At 43.1% G+C, this 17470-nt stretch overlaps 1 protein-coding gene across 1 annotated transcript in view; it reads right to left on the reverse strand.

The window, feature by feature from the left end:
• nrg2b (neuregulin 2b) overlaps positions 1 to 17470 on the reverse strand; it is a gene marked incomplete in the record, with an annotated part of 65411 nt that overhangs the window by 13312 nt on the left and 34629 nt on the right. The window contains 5 exon segments of the mRNA XM_029716273.1: positions 7885 to 8015; positions 8445 to 8580; positions 8930 to 9032; positions 10863 to 10886; positions 16155 to 16213. Of these exon segments, the coding sequence (XP_029572133.1) occupies positions 7885 to 8015; positions 8445 to 8580; positions 8930 to 9032; positions 10863 to 10886; positions 16155 to 16213 (453 nt within the window).

Below are 17470 nucleotides of genomic sequence, written 5' to 3' on the forward strand. Positions count from 1 at the left end.
TATGTGTGTGTGTGTGTGGGTCTATGTGTGTGTGTATCTATGTGTGTGTGGTGTGTGTGTATCTATGTGTGTGTATCTATGTCTATGTGTGTGTGTGTGTCTATGTGTGTGTTTCTATGCATGTGTGTGTGTGTGTGTGTGTGTGTCTATGTGTGTGTCTATATCTATGTGTGTGTGTCTGTGTGTATCTATGTGTGTGTGTGTGTGTGTGTGTGTGTGTATCTATGTGTGTGTGTGTCTATGTGTGTGTGTCTATGTGTGTGTGTCTATGTGTGTGTGTCTATGTGTGTGTGTATCTATGTGTGCATGTGTGTGTCTATGTGTGTGTCTCTATGTGTGTGTCTATGTGTGTGTGTCTATGTGTGTGTGTGTGTCTATGTGTGTGTCTATGTGTGTGTGTCTATGTGTGTGTGTCTATGTGTGTGTGTGCGTGTGTGTGTCTATGTGTGTGTGTCTATGTGTGTGTGTGTGTCTATGTGTGTGTCTATGTGTGTGTGTCTATGTGTGTGTGTCTATGTGTGTGTGTCTATGTGTGTGTGTCTATGTGTGTGTGTCTATGTGTGTGTGTCTATGTGTGTGTGTGTGTATCTATGTGTGTGTGTCTATGTGTGTGTGTGTCTATGTGTGTGTGTGTCTATGTGTGTCTATGTGTGTGTGTCTATGTGTGTGTGTCTATGTGTGTGTGTCTATGTGTGTGTGTGTGTATCTATGTGTCTATGTGTGTGTGTGTATCTATGTGTGTGTGTCTATGTGTGTGTGTCTATGTGTGTGTGTCTGTGTGTGTGTGTGTGTCTATGTGTGTGTGTATCTATGTGTGTGTGTCTATGTGTGTGTGGCTATGTGTGTGTGTGTCTATGTGTGTGTGTCTATGTGTGTGTGTATCTATGCGTGTGTGTCTATGTGTGTGTGTCTATGTGTGCGTGTCTATGTGTGCGTTTCTATGTATGTGTGTCTATGTGTGTGTGTCTATGTGTGTGTGTCTATGTGTGTGTGTCTATGTGTGTGTGTATCTATGTGTGTGTGTGTGTGTGTGTCTATGTGTGTGTGTCTATGTGTGTGTGTCTATGTGTGTGTGTCTATATCTATGTGTGTGTGTATCTATGTGTGTGTGTGTGTGGGTCTATGTGTGTGTGTATCTATGTGTGTGTGTGTGTGTGTATCTATGTGTGTGTGTATCTATGTCTATGTGTGTGTGTGTGTCTATGTGTGTGTGTCTATGTGTGTGTGTGTCTATGTGTGTGTTTCTATGCATGTGTGCGTGTGTGTGTGTGTCTATGTGTGTGTGTCTATATCTATGTGTGTGTGTCTGTGTGTATCTATGTGTGTGTGTGTGTGTGTGTCTATGTGTGTGTGTATCTATGTGTGTGTGTGTCTATGTGTGTGTGTCTATGTGTGTGTGTGTCTATGTGTGTGTGTCTATGTGTGTGTGTCTATGTGTGCATGTGTGGTGTCTATGTGTGTGTCTCTATGTGTGTGTGTCTATGTGTGTGTGTGTCTATGTGTGTGTGTGTGTGTGTGTCTATGTGTGTGTCTATGTGTGTGTGTCTATGTGTGTGTCTATGTGTGTGTGCGTGTGTGTGTCTATGTGTGTGTGTCTATGTGTGTGTGTGTGTCTATGTGTGTGTGTCTATGTGTGTGTCTATGTGTGTGTGTGTCTATGTGTGTCTATGTGTGTGTGTCTATGTGTGTGTCTATGTGTGTGTGTCTATGTGTGTGTGTGTGTATCTATGTGTCTATGTGTGTGTGTCAATGTGTGCGTGTCTATGTGTGTGTTTCTATGTATGTGTGTCTATGTGTGCGTATGTGTGTGTTTCTATGTATGTGTGTCTATGTGTGTGTGTGTCTATGTGTGTGTCTATGTGTGTGTCTATGTGTGTGTATCTATGTGTGTGTGTGTGTGTGTGTCTATGTGTGTGTGTATCTATGTGTGTGTGTGTGTCTATGTGTGTGTGTCTATGTGTGTGTGTATCTATGTGTGTGTGTGTGTGTGTGTGTGTGTGTGTGTGTGTATCTATGTGTGTGTGTGTGTGTATCTATGTGTCTATGTGTGTGTGTCAATGTGTGCGTGTCTATGTGTGTGTTTCTATGTATGTGTGTCTATGTGTGCGTGTCTATGTGTGTGTTTCTATGTATGTGTGTCTATGTGTGTGTGTCTATGTGTGTGTGTGTCTATGTGTGTGTGTCTATGTGTGTGTGTCTATGTGTGTGTGTATCTATGTGTGTGTGTATCTGTGTCTATGTGTGTGTGTCTATGTGTGTGTGTCTATGTGTGAGTGTGTCTATGTGTGTGTGTGTCTATGTGTGTGTGTGTCTATGTGTGTGTGTCTATGTGTGTGTCTATATCTATGTGTGTGTGTGTGTCTATGTGTGTGTATCTATGTCTATGTGTGTGTGTCTATGTGTGTGTGTCTGTGTGTGTGTCTATGTGTGTGTGTATCTATGTGTGTGTGTGTGTGTGTGTGTGTGTGTGTGTGTCTGTGTGTGTCTCTATGTGTGTGTGTGTCTATGTGTGTGTGTGTGTGTCTATGTGTGTGTGTCTATGTGTGTGTGTGTCTATGTGTGTGTGTGTCTACGTGTGTGTGTCTACGTGTGTGTGTCTATGTGTGTGTGTCTATGTGTGTGTCTGTGTGTGTGTGTGTCTATGTGTGTGTGTGTCTATGTGTGTGTGTGTGTCTATGTGTGTGTGTCTATGTGTGTGTGTGTCTATGTGTGTGTGTGTCTATGTGTGTGTGTATCTATGTGTGCATGTGTGTGTCTATGTGTGTGTGTCTATGTGTGTGTGTCTATGTGTGTGTGTGTGTGTGTCTATGTGTGTGTGTCTATGTGTGTCTATGTGTGTGTGTGTCTATGTGTGAGTGTGTCTATGTGTGTGTGTGTCTATGTGTGTGTGTGTCTATGTGTGTGTGTGTCTATGTATGTGTGTCTATGTGTGTGTCTATGTGTGTGTGTGTGTCTACATGTGTGTGTGTGTATACATGTGTGTGTGTGTCTATGTGTGGGTGTCTATGTGTGTGTGTCAATGTGTGTGTGTCAATGTGTGTGTGTCAATGTGTGTGTCAATGTGTGTGTTTCTATGTATGTGTGTCTATGTGTGTGTGTCTATGTGTGTGTCTATGTGTGTGTGTATCAATGTGTGTGTGTGTGTCTATGTGTGTGTGTATCTATGTGTGTGTGTGTGTCTATGTGTGTGTGTCTATGTGTGTGTGTCTATGTGTGTGTGTATCTATGTGTGTGTGTGTGTGTGTGTGTCTATGTGTGTGTCTATGTGTGTGTGGCTATGTGTGTGTGTGTCTATGTGTGTGTGTGTCTATGTGTGTGTGTATCTATGCGTGTGTGTCTATGTGTGTGTGTCTATGTGTGCGTGTCTATGTGTGCGTTTCTATGTGTGTGTGTCTATGTGTGTGTGTCTATGTGTGTGTCTATGTGTGTGTGTCTATGTGTGTGTGTATCTATGTGTGTGTGTCTATGTGTGTGTGTCTATGTGTGTGTGTCTATGTGTGTGTGTCTATATCTATGTGTGTGTGTATCTATGTGTGTGTGTGTGTGGGTCTATGTGTGTGTGTATCTATGTGTGTGTGTGTGTGTGTGTATCTATGTGTGTGTGTATCTATGTCTATGTGTGTGTGTGTCTATGTGTGTGTGTCTATGTGTGTGTGTCTATGTGTGTGTGTCTATGTGTGTGCCTATGTGTGTGTGTCTATGTGTGTGTGTCTATATCTATGTGTGTGTGTCTGTGTGTATCTATGTGTGTGTGTGTGTGTGTCTATGTGTGTGTATCTATGTGTGTGTGTCTATGTGTGTGTGTCTATGTGTGTGTGTGTCTATGTGTGTGTGTCTATGTGTGTGTGTATCTATGTGTGCATGTGTGTGTCTATGTGTGTGTCTCTATGTGTGTGTGTCTATGTGTGTGTGTCTATGTGTGTGTGTGTGTGTCTATGTGTGTGTGTCTATGTGTGTGTGTGTGTGTGTCTATGTGTGTGTGTCTATGTGTGTGTGTCTATGTGTGTGTGCGTGTGTGTGTCTATGTGTGTGTGTCTATGTGTGTGTGTGTGTGTGTCTATGTGTGTGTGTCTATGTGTGTGTGTGTCTATGTGTGTGTGTGTCTATGTGTGTCTATGTGTGTGTGTCTATGTGTGTGTGTGTGTATCTATGTGTCTATGTGTGTGTGTGTATCTATGTGTGTGTGTCTATGTGTGTGTCTATGTGTGTGTGTCTGTGTGTGTGTGTGTCTATGTGTGTGTGTATCTATGTGTGTGTGTATCTATGTGTGTGTGTGTGTGTGTGTCTATGTGTGTGTGTCTATGTGTGTGTATCTATGTGTGTGTGTCTATGTATGCGTGTCTATGTATGTGTGTCTATGTGTGCGTGTCTATGTGTGCGTGTCTATGTGTGTGTGTCTCTATGTGTGTGTGTGTGTCTATGTGTGTGTGTCTATGTGTGTGTGTTTATGTGTGTGTGTCTATGTGTGTATGTCTATGTGTGTGTGTCTATGTGTGTGTCTATGTGTGTGTGTCTATGTGTGTGTGTCTATGTGTGTGTCTATGTGTGTATGTCTATGTGTGTGTCTATGTGTGTGTGTCTATGTGTGTGTCTATGTGTGTGTGTGTCTATGTGTGTGTGTCTATGTGTGTGTGTCTATGTGTGTGTCTATGTGTGTGTCTATGTGTGTGTGTCTATGTGTGTGTGTCTATGTGTGTGTGTCTATGTGTGTGTGTCTATGTGTGTGTGTCTATGTGTGTGTGTATCTATGTGTGCATGTGTGTGTCTATGTGTGTGTCTCTATGTGTGTGTGTCTATGTGTGTGTGTCTCTGTGTGTGTGTGTGTGTCTATGTGTGTGTGTCTATGTGTGTGTATCTATGTGTGTGTGTCTATGTGTGTGTGCGTGTGTGTGTCTATGTGTGTGTGTCTATGTGTGTGTGTGTGTGTGTTCTATGTGTGTGTGTGTCTATGTGTGTGTGTGTCTATGGTGTGTGTTGTCTATGTGTGTCTATGTGTGTGTGTTTCTATGTGTGTGTGTCTATGTGTGTGTTCTATGTGTGTGTGTGTGTATCTATGTGTCTATGTGTGTGTGTCAATGTGTGCGTGTCTATGTGTGCGTGTCTATGTGTGTGTTTCTATGTATGTGTGTCTATGTGTGCGTGTCTATGTGTGTGTTTCTATGTATGTGTGTTTCTATGTATGTGTGTCTATGTGTGTGTGTCTATGTGTGTGTGTATCTATGTGTGTGTGTGTGTGTGTGTATGTGTGTGTGTCTATGTGTGTGTGTCTATGTGTGTGTGTATCTATGTGTGTGTGTGTGTCTATGTGTGTGTGTCTATGTGTGTGTGTGTATCTATGTGTGTGTGTGTGTGTGTGTGTATCTATGTGTGTGTGTGTGTGTGTGTGTGTGTGTGTGTGTATCTATGTGTGTGTGTGTGTGTGTGTGTATCTATGTGTGTGTGTATCTATGTCTATGTGTGTGTGTGTCTATGTGTGTGTCTATGTGTGTGTGTCTATGTGTGTGTTTCTATGTATGTGCCTATGTGTGTGTGTCTATGTGTGTGTGTCTATATCTATGTGTGTGTGTGTGTCTATGTGTGTGTATCTATGTCTATGTGTGTGTATCTATGTGTGTGTCTGTGTGTGTGTCTATGTGTGTGTGTATCTATGTGTGTGTGTGTGTGTGTGTATGTCTGTGTGTGTCTCTATGTGTGTGTGTGTCTATGTGTGTGTGTGTGTGTCTATGTGTGTGTGTCTATGTGTGTGTGTCTATGTGTGTGTGTGTCTATGTGTGTGTGTGTCTATGTGTGTGTGTGTCTACGTGTGTGTGTCTACGTGTGTGTGTCTATGTGTGTGTGTCTGTGTGTGTGTGTGTCTATGTGTGTGTGTGTCTATGTGTGTGTGTGTGTCTATGTGTGTGTGTCTAAGTGTGTGTGTGTCTATGTGTGTGTGTCTATGTGTGTGTGTGTCTATGTGTGCATGTGTGTGTCTATGTGTGTGTGTCTATGTGTGTGTGTCTATGTGTGTGTGTGTGTGTGTCTATGTGTGTGTGTCTATGTGTGTCTATGTGTGTGTGTGTGTCTATGTGTGAGTGTGTCTATGTGTGTGTGTGTCTATGTGTGTGTGTCTATGTGTGTGTGTGTCTATGTATGTGTGTCTATGTGTGTGTCTATGTGTGTGTGTGTCTACATGTGTGTGTGTGTATACATGTGTGTGTGTGTCTATGTGTGGGTGTCTATGTGTGTGTGTCAATGTGTGTGTGTCAATGTGTGTGTGTCAATGTGTGTGTTTCTATGTATGTGTGTCTATGTGTGTGTGTCTATGTGTGTGTCTATGTGTGTGTGTATCAATGTGTGTGTGTGTGTCTATGTGTGTGTGTATCTATGTGTGTGTGTGTGTCTATGTGTGTGTGTCTATGTGTGTGTGTCTATGTGTGTGTGTATCTATGTGTGTGTGTGTGTGTGTGTGTCTATGTGTGTGTGTCTATGTGTGTGTGGCTATGTGTGTGTGTGTCTATGTGTGTGTGTGTCTATGTGTGTGTGTATCTATGCGTGTGTGTCTATGTGTGTGTGTCTATGTGTGCGTGTCTATGTGTGCGTTTCTATGTATGTGTGTCTATGTGTGTGTGTCTATGTGTGTGTGTCTATGTGTGTGTGTCTATGTGTGTGTGTATCTATGTGTGTGTGTGTGTGTCTATGTGTGTGTCTATGTGTGTGTGTCTATGTGTGTGTGTTCTATGTGTGTGTGTCTATATATGTGTGTGTCTATAGTGTGTGTGTGTGTCTATGTGTGTGTGTATCTATGTGTGTGTGGGTGTCTATCTGTGGTCTATGGTGTTGTCTGTGTGTGTGTCTATGTGTGTGTGTCTATGTGTGTGTGTATCTGTGTCTATGTGTGTGTGTGTGTCTATGTGTGTGTGTCTATGTGTGTGTGTCTATGTGTGTGTTTCTATGTATGTGTGCCTATGTGTGTGTGTCTATGTGTGTGTGTCTATATCTATGTGTGTGTGTCTGTGTGTATCTATGTGTGTGTGTGTGTGTCTATGTGTGTGTGTATCTATGTGTGTGTGTGTCTATGTGTGTGTGTCTATGTGTGTGTGTGTCTATGTGTGTGTGTCTATGTGTGTGTGTATCTATGTGTGCATGTGTGTGTCTATGTGTGTGTCTCTATGTGTGTGTGTCTATGTGTGTGTCTATGTGTGTGTGTGTGTGTCTATGTGTGTGTGTCTATGTGTGTGTGTGTGTGTCTATGTGTGTGTGTCTATGTGTGTGTGTCTATGTGTGTGTGCGTGTGTGTGTCTATGTGTGTGTGTCTATGTGTGTGTCTATGTGTGTGTGTCTATGTGTGTGTGTGTCTATGTGTGTGTGTGTCTATGTGTGTCTATGTGTGTGTGTCTATGTGTGTGTGTCTATGTGTGTGTGTCTATGTGTGTGTGTGTGTATCTATGTGTCTATGTGTGTGTGTGTATCTATGTGTGTGTGTCTATGTGTGTGTGTCTATGTGTGTGTGTCTGTGTGTGTGTGTGTGTCTATGTGTGTGTGTATCTATGTGTGTGTGTATCTATGTGTGTGTGTGTGTGTGTCTATGTGTGTGTGTCTATGTGTGTGTATCTATGTGTGTGTGTCTATGTATGCGTGTCTATGTATGTGTGTCTATGTGTGCGTGTCTATGTGTGCGTGTCTATGTGTGCGTGTCTCTATGTGTGTGTGTGTGTGTCTATGTGTGTGTGCTATGTGTGTGTGTGTGTGTCTATGTGTGTGTGTCTATGTGTGTGTGTCTATGTGTGTGTGTGTCTATGTGTGTGTGTCTATGTGTGTGTGTCTATGTGTGTGTGTCTATGTGTGTGTGTCTATGTGTGTGTGTCTATGTGTGTGTGTCTATGTGTGTGTATGCCACTACAGCACCTGGAGTTGTGGGAGGCTGTAGATGAGTGGTGGGATCTGGTGGACATTCGGCTTCCTGCGTAGTTTACAGCTTCTTCTGGTCCATGCTGTATTATACTACACTCTGTAGTAGGAGCGTTCTTTGAGATGTACTGTGAAAGGAAGAGAGAAATATGCATTGTGGGAGCTGTATAGGCATGGACGATATGGCAATCTGTCTCTCTCTCCCACGGCTTGCAGACAGTCCTGGCTCTAGACGTATGCTGTGTCGGCAGGCTTCCGGCCAAACTGGAATAAGGATGTGTTATAACACCCGTTACAATCAAAACAAATCTGTTTCTGAGCCTGATGTATCTTGTAGGCCCTGTACACACTCAGTTTGTACAACTGGTGTACAATGCATTTGACAAAACAATTGTGATCCAACGGAAGGTTTGTCTGTGCAAAAGTAATTACACAGTGGTTGTCGAGACAAACTCTCTGTAGTTTAACAGAAATAACCATTGTATCACAACCGTTGTGTGAAATGTGTTGTACATCAGTTGTACAACCTGAGTGTGTACGGGGCCGTAGTGACTCACGTCCACCATTGGGATCTCCTCAGGGCCCGGCCCGGGGTGGTTGGGCCCGTTAGCCAGCATGCGGTTGGGCTGCTCCACACACTGGTTCTGGTTGACGTTCTGGTTCAGGTGGCCATGTATCTTCTTCCTCTGTTTCCTGTAGGACATACGCAAGAAAAAGTGTAATGTGTTATTGTTCTAGAAGACATTGAGAAAGATAGTAAATAACAACAGAAAATGTATATAAATACAAACTACAGTTTGACAGGAATGCAGTCATTTTACAAATTCTGTTCTGTCTGTCATTGAAATATCTGGCTTCAAACATTAACACGTTTAAAAAATATACATCATTAGTTAGTAAAGCTCATCTAAGAAGTTTAAAAGATGAATTTCCGACTGTGACATTATAGCTGTGATCACTGGCAGTCAGTGAATGCCTCCTGGGCTCTGTGAGGAACCAGTTATGCCCGGCTGGGTGGGCTCTGTACAGTACCAGTACGTACTTGGTTTTGCAGTATGCCACCACACAGACCATGCCCACTACCAACAGTGCCACACAGATGCCTGTGATGGTCAACACCCGCCGCTGGTACAGCTCCTCTGCCTCTGTGAACAAACCACACACACACACACACACACACACACACACACACACACACACACACACACACACACACACACACACACACACACACACACACACACACACACCACACACACACACGTGAGCGCTACTCTACGGGAATAATCAAACAAAAGCTAACTCAGCACCTCCTCTTTCCCTCCATACTCTGACCTCTGACCTCTAACCTCCCTGAAAGTAACCAATCGTCTTCCTCCTCCAGCTTAGTCGTGCTAACCTTAGACAAAACAAAAACTAACCATGATGGTACCAACCCTGTAGGCTAACAGTGGCTTAGCCACAACATAGACTGTTTCAGTTAGGGGGTGCTTAAAGTTGTCCTGTTTCATACATGTACAAGTGTGTAACAGTTCAACAATAGTAGACTCTTTTTTTTTTTACTGGCAATGCTTGCTTCTGTAGCCTTACTGTATGTCAAGTTCAAACAATCTCTCAGAAACTAGGCCTCATCCTACATAGACCTATATGTTGCAATGTGTGGTTGGTCTGGATTCCCCCTCTGCTTTCCCTACGTGCACAAATGTACCACAATGTCTATGGAATGTATGTCAAAGAGGTCTAAGGACACATGCCTGTATGATGGAATCAGATGATAATCAAAAGAAAATTTTAGAGCAAAAACACCACAATGGTTTGGGGATATTCATAAAACTCACCGCCAACTAAAAAAACACCTTTAATTGACCAGAGAATGCACGAATATAAAACACAGATAACTCACAATCCCCATATGTTAACAAGGGAAATATACTGTAGCTTTTGCAGGAGAGTTATCATTATTTTGCAAGGTTACAAATTGGTTTTCTGATCTTTTTTGTCAGTTAAAAAGTGTAGCTAGTATGAATCTCTGTTGTCATGGGGAAGCTTTATGAATACCTCCCTGTCAGGTGTTCTGATGGCATTTAAATGACCAATGAGCAGAAGGCTCGTTGTGGTGGAACATTGTCAGCAGATAAGTCACAATGACAGAGGAAAACAAACAGAACATGGGGAGAGGGGGAATGAAAGAAAGGACAAAGGAAGATGAAAGGTGGCGACGGCCAGACAGTGGAGGAAGAGGGTCTGGGAAGGTGTGTGTGTGTGTGTGTGTGTGGGGGGGGGGGGGGGGTCTAAAATAGGGTGGTGATGGGGGTTTTAGTGCTAAAGGTCAGGGAAGGGGTGCTGTATAGAGAGCCTTAGCCTGGCATTGTATGTGTGTCACAGAAGAGAGGACTGATAGGGGAAGGGATTGGTGCTTGGCTGCTACTGAAGGAGCTAGGTCACTATCACTTACAGGAGCCTCTGATTCAATGCCAATCAACTGGGTGATGGTAGACCTACCACAGCTGGCTGGCTTATGAGACACTGGCTATTTTCTCAGGTGTGGTGTTACTGTTAACCATCAGCAAATTTCTGTCAAGTTTGTCTCTCTGACTCAAAAGTACACATTTTAAAATAAATGTTGCCTCACTCAGGTAAATATATTGTGCCTGCATTGTAATATCTTCTACTTATATGTTCCTCTCGATCATCAACATGTCTGTGGCTTTGCTGTCTCCCTCTCTACAGTAATATATTGGAGTGTACTACAAAGCATAGTTTCTAGGTTTTCTATAACTGAGAGAGAGGGCTAGCATGCATGCAGAGGGACAAGTGTCTTTGGACCAGGTAGGTTAGCGGGTGAGTGACAGATCGACAGATCAGAGAAGAACTATTGGTTCTAGAGAGATGGTAGTAGTAATGTGTGACTGTGAGAGGATCTTGGCAACTCTTAAAATTAATAATATACAATCAAATGAATAATTGTTCCATACCCATAAATTCAATTCCAAGATGCTCTGCCAATGCAGAAAGTTGGACACAATGAAAAGGAAAGAGAACAAGTTTCAGATAGTGATAGTCTACATTGGAACATAGATATATAGATAGTAGATACTAAACCATGAGGTTAGTATGGAATCTTTCGGTGACATAATAATGGTGAATAGCAGGTGTCACGTCCAGTAACAGACAGACAACGCGGACAGCCGCGGCTCTGTGACCCCAGAAAGGAAAGGAAAGGAAAGGAAAGAAGCATAACTAATAAAAGAGAGAGGGAAGCAGGCAGGAGACATGCAGAGACAGAGACAGAGACAGAGACAGAGACAGCCACTTCACTTACTGACATATTTACTAGACCTCATTTCTGGGGTAAACATATGTTTTTTGTGTGGATAAAATCAAAGAAAAAAGAAAGAAAAAAAGCAGTGTGTTACCTTCCAAAGTAAAAACACAGTATTGTTGATGTTGGTTGGCACAGAAATGGGAACAGCTTTGTAGGTCGACAGATTAATGACAAGTTGTAATTGTGTCCTATTGTTTCTTGTGTTATATCACTTTATTGCTCTGACACCTTTCACCTGAAATTATTATGATCAAATATGACAAAGGTGTTTTCTATCTCAGCACAGCGTGAGCAATAGCACTAGAAAAATGTGTGTTTCATAACTTGGTATGATGTGAATCGTTCCATCAATGATAGCTTAAAGGCTGTTTTTTAACCATATTTATGCATGCATATATAGATATATACAATACTGTATGTACAGGTAACTGCCAAAATAATGGAAACAGTTGAGTAAATGAGGAATACAAAGTATATTGAAAGCAGGTGCTTCCCCACAGCTGTGGTTCCTGAGTTAATAAAGCAATTAACATCCCATCATGCTTAGGGTCATGTATAAAAATGCTGGGCAGGCCATTATTTTGGCTACCATGGCTATGCTCCCATAGGATGATAATGCCCCCATCCACAGGGCACGAGTGGTCACTGAATGGGTTTATGAGCATGAAAATGATGTAAACCATACGCCATGGCTATCTCAGTCACCAGATCTCAACCCAACTGAACACTTATGGGAGATCCTGGAGCGGAGCCTGAGACAGCGTTTTTCACCACCATCAAGAAAAGACACTTGTAGAATATATATATATATATGCCAAGGTGCATTGAAACTATTCTGGCTTGTGGTGGCCCAACGCCCTATTAAGACACTTTATGTTGGTGTTTCCTTTATTTTGGCAATTAACTGTATATTCATATTGTGCTCCAAGTTCCCATTAGCTGTTCTCTAGGCTTAAACCAACAATGACAACCCCGTTCAAAGTGCTCTACTCATCTATGTGGCCTACTAGTGGCAAAGAAACACTCACATACAGTACCAGTCAAACGTTTGGACACACCTACTCATTCAAGGGTTTTTCTTTATTTTTACTATTTTCTACATTGTAGAATAATAGTGAAGACATCAAAACTATGAAATAACACATATGGAATAATATAGTAAACAAAAAAGTGTTAAACAAATCAAAATATATTTTAGATTTTAGATTCTTCAAAGTAGCCACCCTTTGCCTTGATGACAGCTTTGTACACTCTTGGCATTCTCTCAACCAGCTTCACCTGGAATGCTTTTCCAACAGTCTGAAGGAGTTCCCACATATGCTGAGCAGTTGTTGGCTGCTTTTCCTTCCCTCTGTGGTCCAACTCATCCCAAACCATCTCAATTGGGTTGAGGTCGGGTGATTGTGGAGGCCAGGTCATCTGATGCAGCACTTTCCTTCTTGGTCAAATAGCCCTTACACAGCCTGGAGGTGTGTTGAGTCATTGTCCTGTTGAAAAACAAATGATAGTCACACTAAGCGCAAACCAAATGGGATGGCGTATCGCTGCAGAATGCTGTGGTAGCCATGCTGGTTAAGTGTGCCTTGAATTCAAAATAAATCATAGACAGTGTCACCAGCAAAGCACCCCCACACCATCACACCTCCTCCTTCATGCTTCACGGTGGGAACCACACATGCGGAGATCATCCGTTCACCTGCTCTGCGTCTCACAAAGACACCAAAAATCTCAAATTTGGACTCATCAGACCAAAGGACAGATTTCCACCGGTCTAATGTCCATTGCTCGTGTTTCTTGGCCCAAGCAAGTCTTTTCTTCTTAATGGTGTCCTTTAGTAGTGGTTTCTTGGCAGCAATTCGACCATGGAGGCCTGATTCACGCAGTCTCCTTTGAAGAGTTGATGTTGAGATGTGTCTGTTACTTGAACTCTGTGAAGCATTTATTTGGCCTGCAGTTTTTGAGTCTGGTAACTCTAATGAACTTCTGCAGCAGAGGTAACTCTGGGTCTTCCTTTCCTGTGACAGTCCTCATGAGAGCCAGTTTCATCAGAGCGCTTGATCTTTTTTGCGACTGAAATTTTCCGGATTGACTGACCTTCATGTCTTAAAGTAATGATGGACTGTCGTTTCTCTTTGATTATTTGAGCTGTTCTTGCCATTATATGGACTTGATCTTTTACCAAATAGGGCTATCTTCTGTATACCACTCTTACCTTGTCACAACACAAATGATTGGCTCAAACACATCAAGAAGGAAAGAAATTCCACAAATTAATTTTTAACAAGACACACCTGTTAATTGAAATTCATTCCAGGTGACTGCCTGAAGCTGGTTGAGAAAATGCCAAGAGTGTGCAAATCTGTCATCAAGGCAAAGGGTGGCAACTTTAAAGAACCTGAAATATAAAATATATTTTGATATACACTTTTCTGGTTACTGCATGATTCCATGTGTGTTATTTAATAGTTTAATGTCTTCCCTACTTTTCTACAATGTAGAAAAATAGTAAAAACAAATAAAAACCCTTGAATGAGTAGGTGTGTCCAAACTTTTAACCGGTACTGTAGTTACCTGATCATGGTAAACAGGACATTGATGGGGCAAACAAACCAAGCATTTTAATGATTTGAATATAAGAACTGGCTTAGGATGAGCTCTCTGGATGAAACATTATGACAATGGGTTATCAGTTGCCCATTTGCAGCAAAACTACTGGCCACTTCACTAACATCTAGTCAGAACATCACAGATAACTACCGATCTTCGTATCAAGAATTGCATCAAGCCATCCAAGCTGCATATCAGGTGAACCCTGTATATTACATTCACTGTATCATCATCCAATCTCTACTGCAGCATACTGTGTAGCATATGATCAGGAGGGAATGCATAGAGACCTGTATGTTAACTCTGCTGTCTGTTTCTCTGCATGCACCCCTGTCCATTAATGAGGGGTCTACTGGTTAAGTCCCTCTGTGTAAAGGACCAGCACGATGGACAACAGAGGAAGGTGAGAGGAATGACAACAGGAAAGGGATAGACACAAAGGCATGCACATACAGTGCCTTGCAGAATTATTCATCCCCCTTGACATTTTTACTATTTTGTTGCATTTCAACCTGTAATTTAAATAGATTTTTATTTGGATTTCATGTAATGGACATACACAAAATAGTCCAAATTGGTGAAGTGAAATGAAAAAAATAGCTTGTTTCATAAAATTCAAAAAAAATTCAAAAGCAAAAGACGTGCTTGCATATGTATTCCCTTTGCTATTAAACCCCAAAATAAGATCTGGTGCAACCAATTACCTTCAGAAGTCACATAATTAGTTAAATAAAGTCCACCTGTGTGCAATCTAAGTGTCACATGATCTGTCACATGATCTCAGTATATATACACCTGTTCTGAAAGGCCCCAGAGTCTGCAACACCACTAAGCAAGGGGCACCACCAAGCAAGCGGCACCATGAAGACCAAGGAGCTCTCCAAACAGGTCAGGGACAAAGAGAAGTACAGATCACGGTTGGGTTATAAAAAAAATATCTGAAACTTTGAACATCCCACGGAGCACCATTAAATCCATTATTAAAGAAATTGAACGAATATGGCACCAGAACAAACCTGCCAAGAGAGGTCCGCCCACCAAATCTCACGGACCAGGCAAGGAGGGCATTAATCAGAGGCAACAAAGAGACCAAAGATAACCCTGAAGGAGCTGCAAAGCTCCACAGCGGAGATTGGAGTATCTGTCCATAGGACCCCTTTAAGCCGTATACTCCACTGAGCTGGGCTTTATGGAAGAGTGGCCAGAAAAAAGCCATTGCTTAAATAAAAAAATAAGCAAACACGTTTGGTGTTCGCCAAAAGGCATGTGGGAGACTCCCCAAACATATGGAAGAAGGTAATCTGGTCAGATGAGACTAAAATGTAGCTTTTCGGCCATCAAGGAAAATGCTATGTCTGGTGCAAATCCAACACCTCTTATCACCCCGAGAACACCATCCCCACAGTGAAGCATGGTGGTGGCAGCATCATGCTTTTGTTTTTCATCAACAGGGACTGGGAAACTGGTCAGAATTGAAGGAATGATAGATGGCACTAAATACAGGGAAATTCTTGAGGGAAACCTGTTTCAGTCTTCCAGAGATTTTAGACTGGGACGGAGGTTCCCCTTCCAGCAGGACAATGACCCTAAGCATACTGCTAAAGCAACACTTGAGTGGTTTAAGGGGAAACATTTAAATGTCTTGGAATGGCCTAGTCAAAACCCAGACCTCAATCCAATTGAGAATCTGTGGTATGACTTAAAGATTGCTGTATACCAGCGGAACCCATCCAACTTGAAGGAGCTGGAGCAGTTTTGCCTTGAAGAATAGGCAAAAATCCCAGTGGCTAGATGTGCCAACCTTACAGAGACATATCCCAAGAGACTTGCAGCTGTAATTGCTGCAAAAGGTGTCTCTACAAAGTATTGACTTTTGGGGGGGGGGGGGGGGGGGGGAATAGTTATGCACGTTCAAGTTTTTACATTTTTTGGTCTTATTTCTTGTTTGTTTCACAATAAAAAATATTTAGCATCTTCAAAGAGGTAGGCATGTTGTGGAAATAAAATGATACAAACCCCCCAAAAATCAATTTTAATTCCAGGTTGTAAGGCAACAAAATAGGAAAAATGCCAAGGGGGTTGAATACTTTCGCAAGCCACTGTACACACTCACGCTGGCATGCAGCCACGCACGCAGCCACGCACGCACGCACGCACGCACACACACACACAGGTAGGTATCACCCTCCAGAGCATGCAGCAGCGTCCCAATGAGGAAGACAGACAGACAGACAGACAGACAGACAGACAGACAGACAGACAGACAGACAGACAGACAGACAGACAGACAGACAGACAGACAGACAGACAGACAGACAGGAGGAAATGAACATACTGTAGAAACCTGCCATGACGGATTTTTGACAGCGATCACCTGTATAGTCATTTGGACACCTGATGGGGGAAACAAGCCACAGAAGGAGAAGAGGGAGGGAAAAGAGGAAGAGGGGGAGGGAGAGGATGCGAAGGAGGAAGTACATATAAGGGAAAGGAGGGAGGGAGGGAGAGAGAGAGTAAGGGAGGGAGGTAGAGAGAAATGGAGGGAGGGAGAGAGCGAGGGAGGGAGGGAGGGAGAGAGCAAGGGAGGGTGGGAGCGAGGGAGGGTGGGAGGGAGCAAGGGAGAGAGGGAGGGAGGGAGAGAGCAAGAGAGGAAGAGAGCAAGAAAGGGAGTGAGGGAGGGCGAGAGGAAGTTAGGGAGGGAGAGAGGAAGAGAGCAAGAAAGGGAGGGAAGGAGAGGGAGGGAGGAAGGGAAAAAGAAAGGGAGAGCGGGAGGGACGGAGGGAGGGAGGAAGAGGGAGGGGGGGAGGAAGAAAGGGAGGGCGGGAGAGGGCAAGAAAGGGAGGGAGGGAGGGAGGAAGGGAACGGAGGAGGGAAGGAGGGAGGGAGAGAGAGAGAGAGAGAGAAAGAGAGAGAGAAAGAAAGGGAGGGAGGGAGGAAGGAGGGAGGAAGAAAGGGAACAGAGGAGGGAAGGAGAGAGAGAGAGAGAGAGAGAGAGAGAGAGAGAGAGAGAGAGAGAGAGAGAGAAAGAAAGAAAGAGAGAAAGAAAGAAAGAAAGGGAGGGAGGGAGGAAGAAATGGAGGGGAGGAGGGAGGGAGGAAGGAAGGAAGGAAGGAAGGAGGAAGAAATGGAGGGAGGGACACAAGAGAGCAGAGAACATGGAATTAGAAACAGATCACAGCCTAATAGTATTTGTCAGAGGTAGAGGGTAGAGCGTTATGCCATTGCTATGACATCATTACTATGGCGTCATCGCTATGACATCATTGCACGCTATGACATAATTGCACGCTATGACATCATCACATGTGAAAGGCTGGAAGATGTGGACCTGCGGGAGGAGGAACAGGAGGAGTCGGAGCTAAAAGCATATCAGCAGAAACACCCACTACACATTACTGATTGACAGGGTTTGTTTCCCAAGATGCATTTTCAAAGAGTTTGGGCTTAAAAAACTGCAAAGGCAAAGTCTGCAAGGAAGCACCTCTTTGCTGAAGGACTCATAGACATCTAGGAGAGAAAGGCGGGGGATTGGAGTACACATGGGATGTCCAAGTAGTTTTTACACTTACCGTACTGTAACTATAATGTAACTACACTGTAACTACAGTGTGTGAGTCCAGGCAGCATAATACTCCCTAACACATACATATG

The sequence above is a fragment of the Salmo trutta genome, chromosome 3, assembly GCF_901001165.1.
Source record: "Salmo trutta chromosome 3, fSalTru1.1, whole genome shotgun sequence".
In the NCBI taxonomy this organism is placed as follows: domain Eukaryota; kingdom Metazoa; phylum Chordata; class Actinopteri; order Salmoniformes; family Salmonidae; genus Salmo; species Salmo trutta.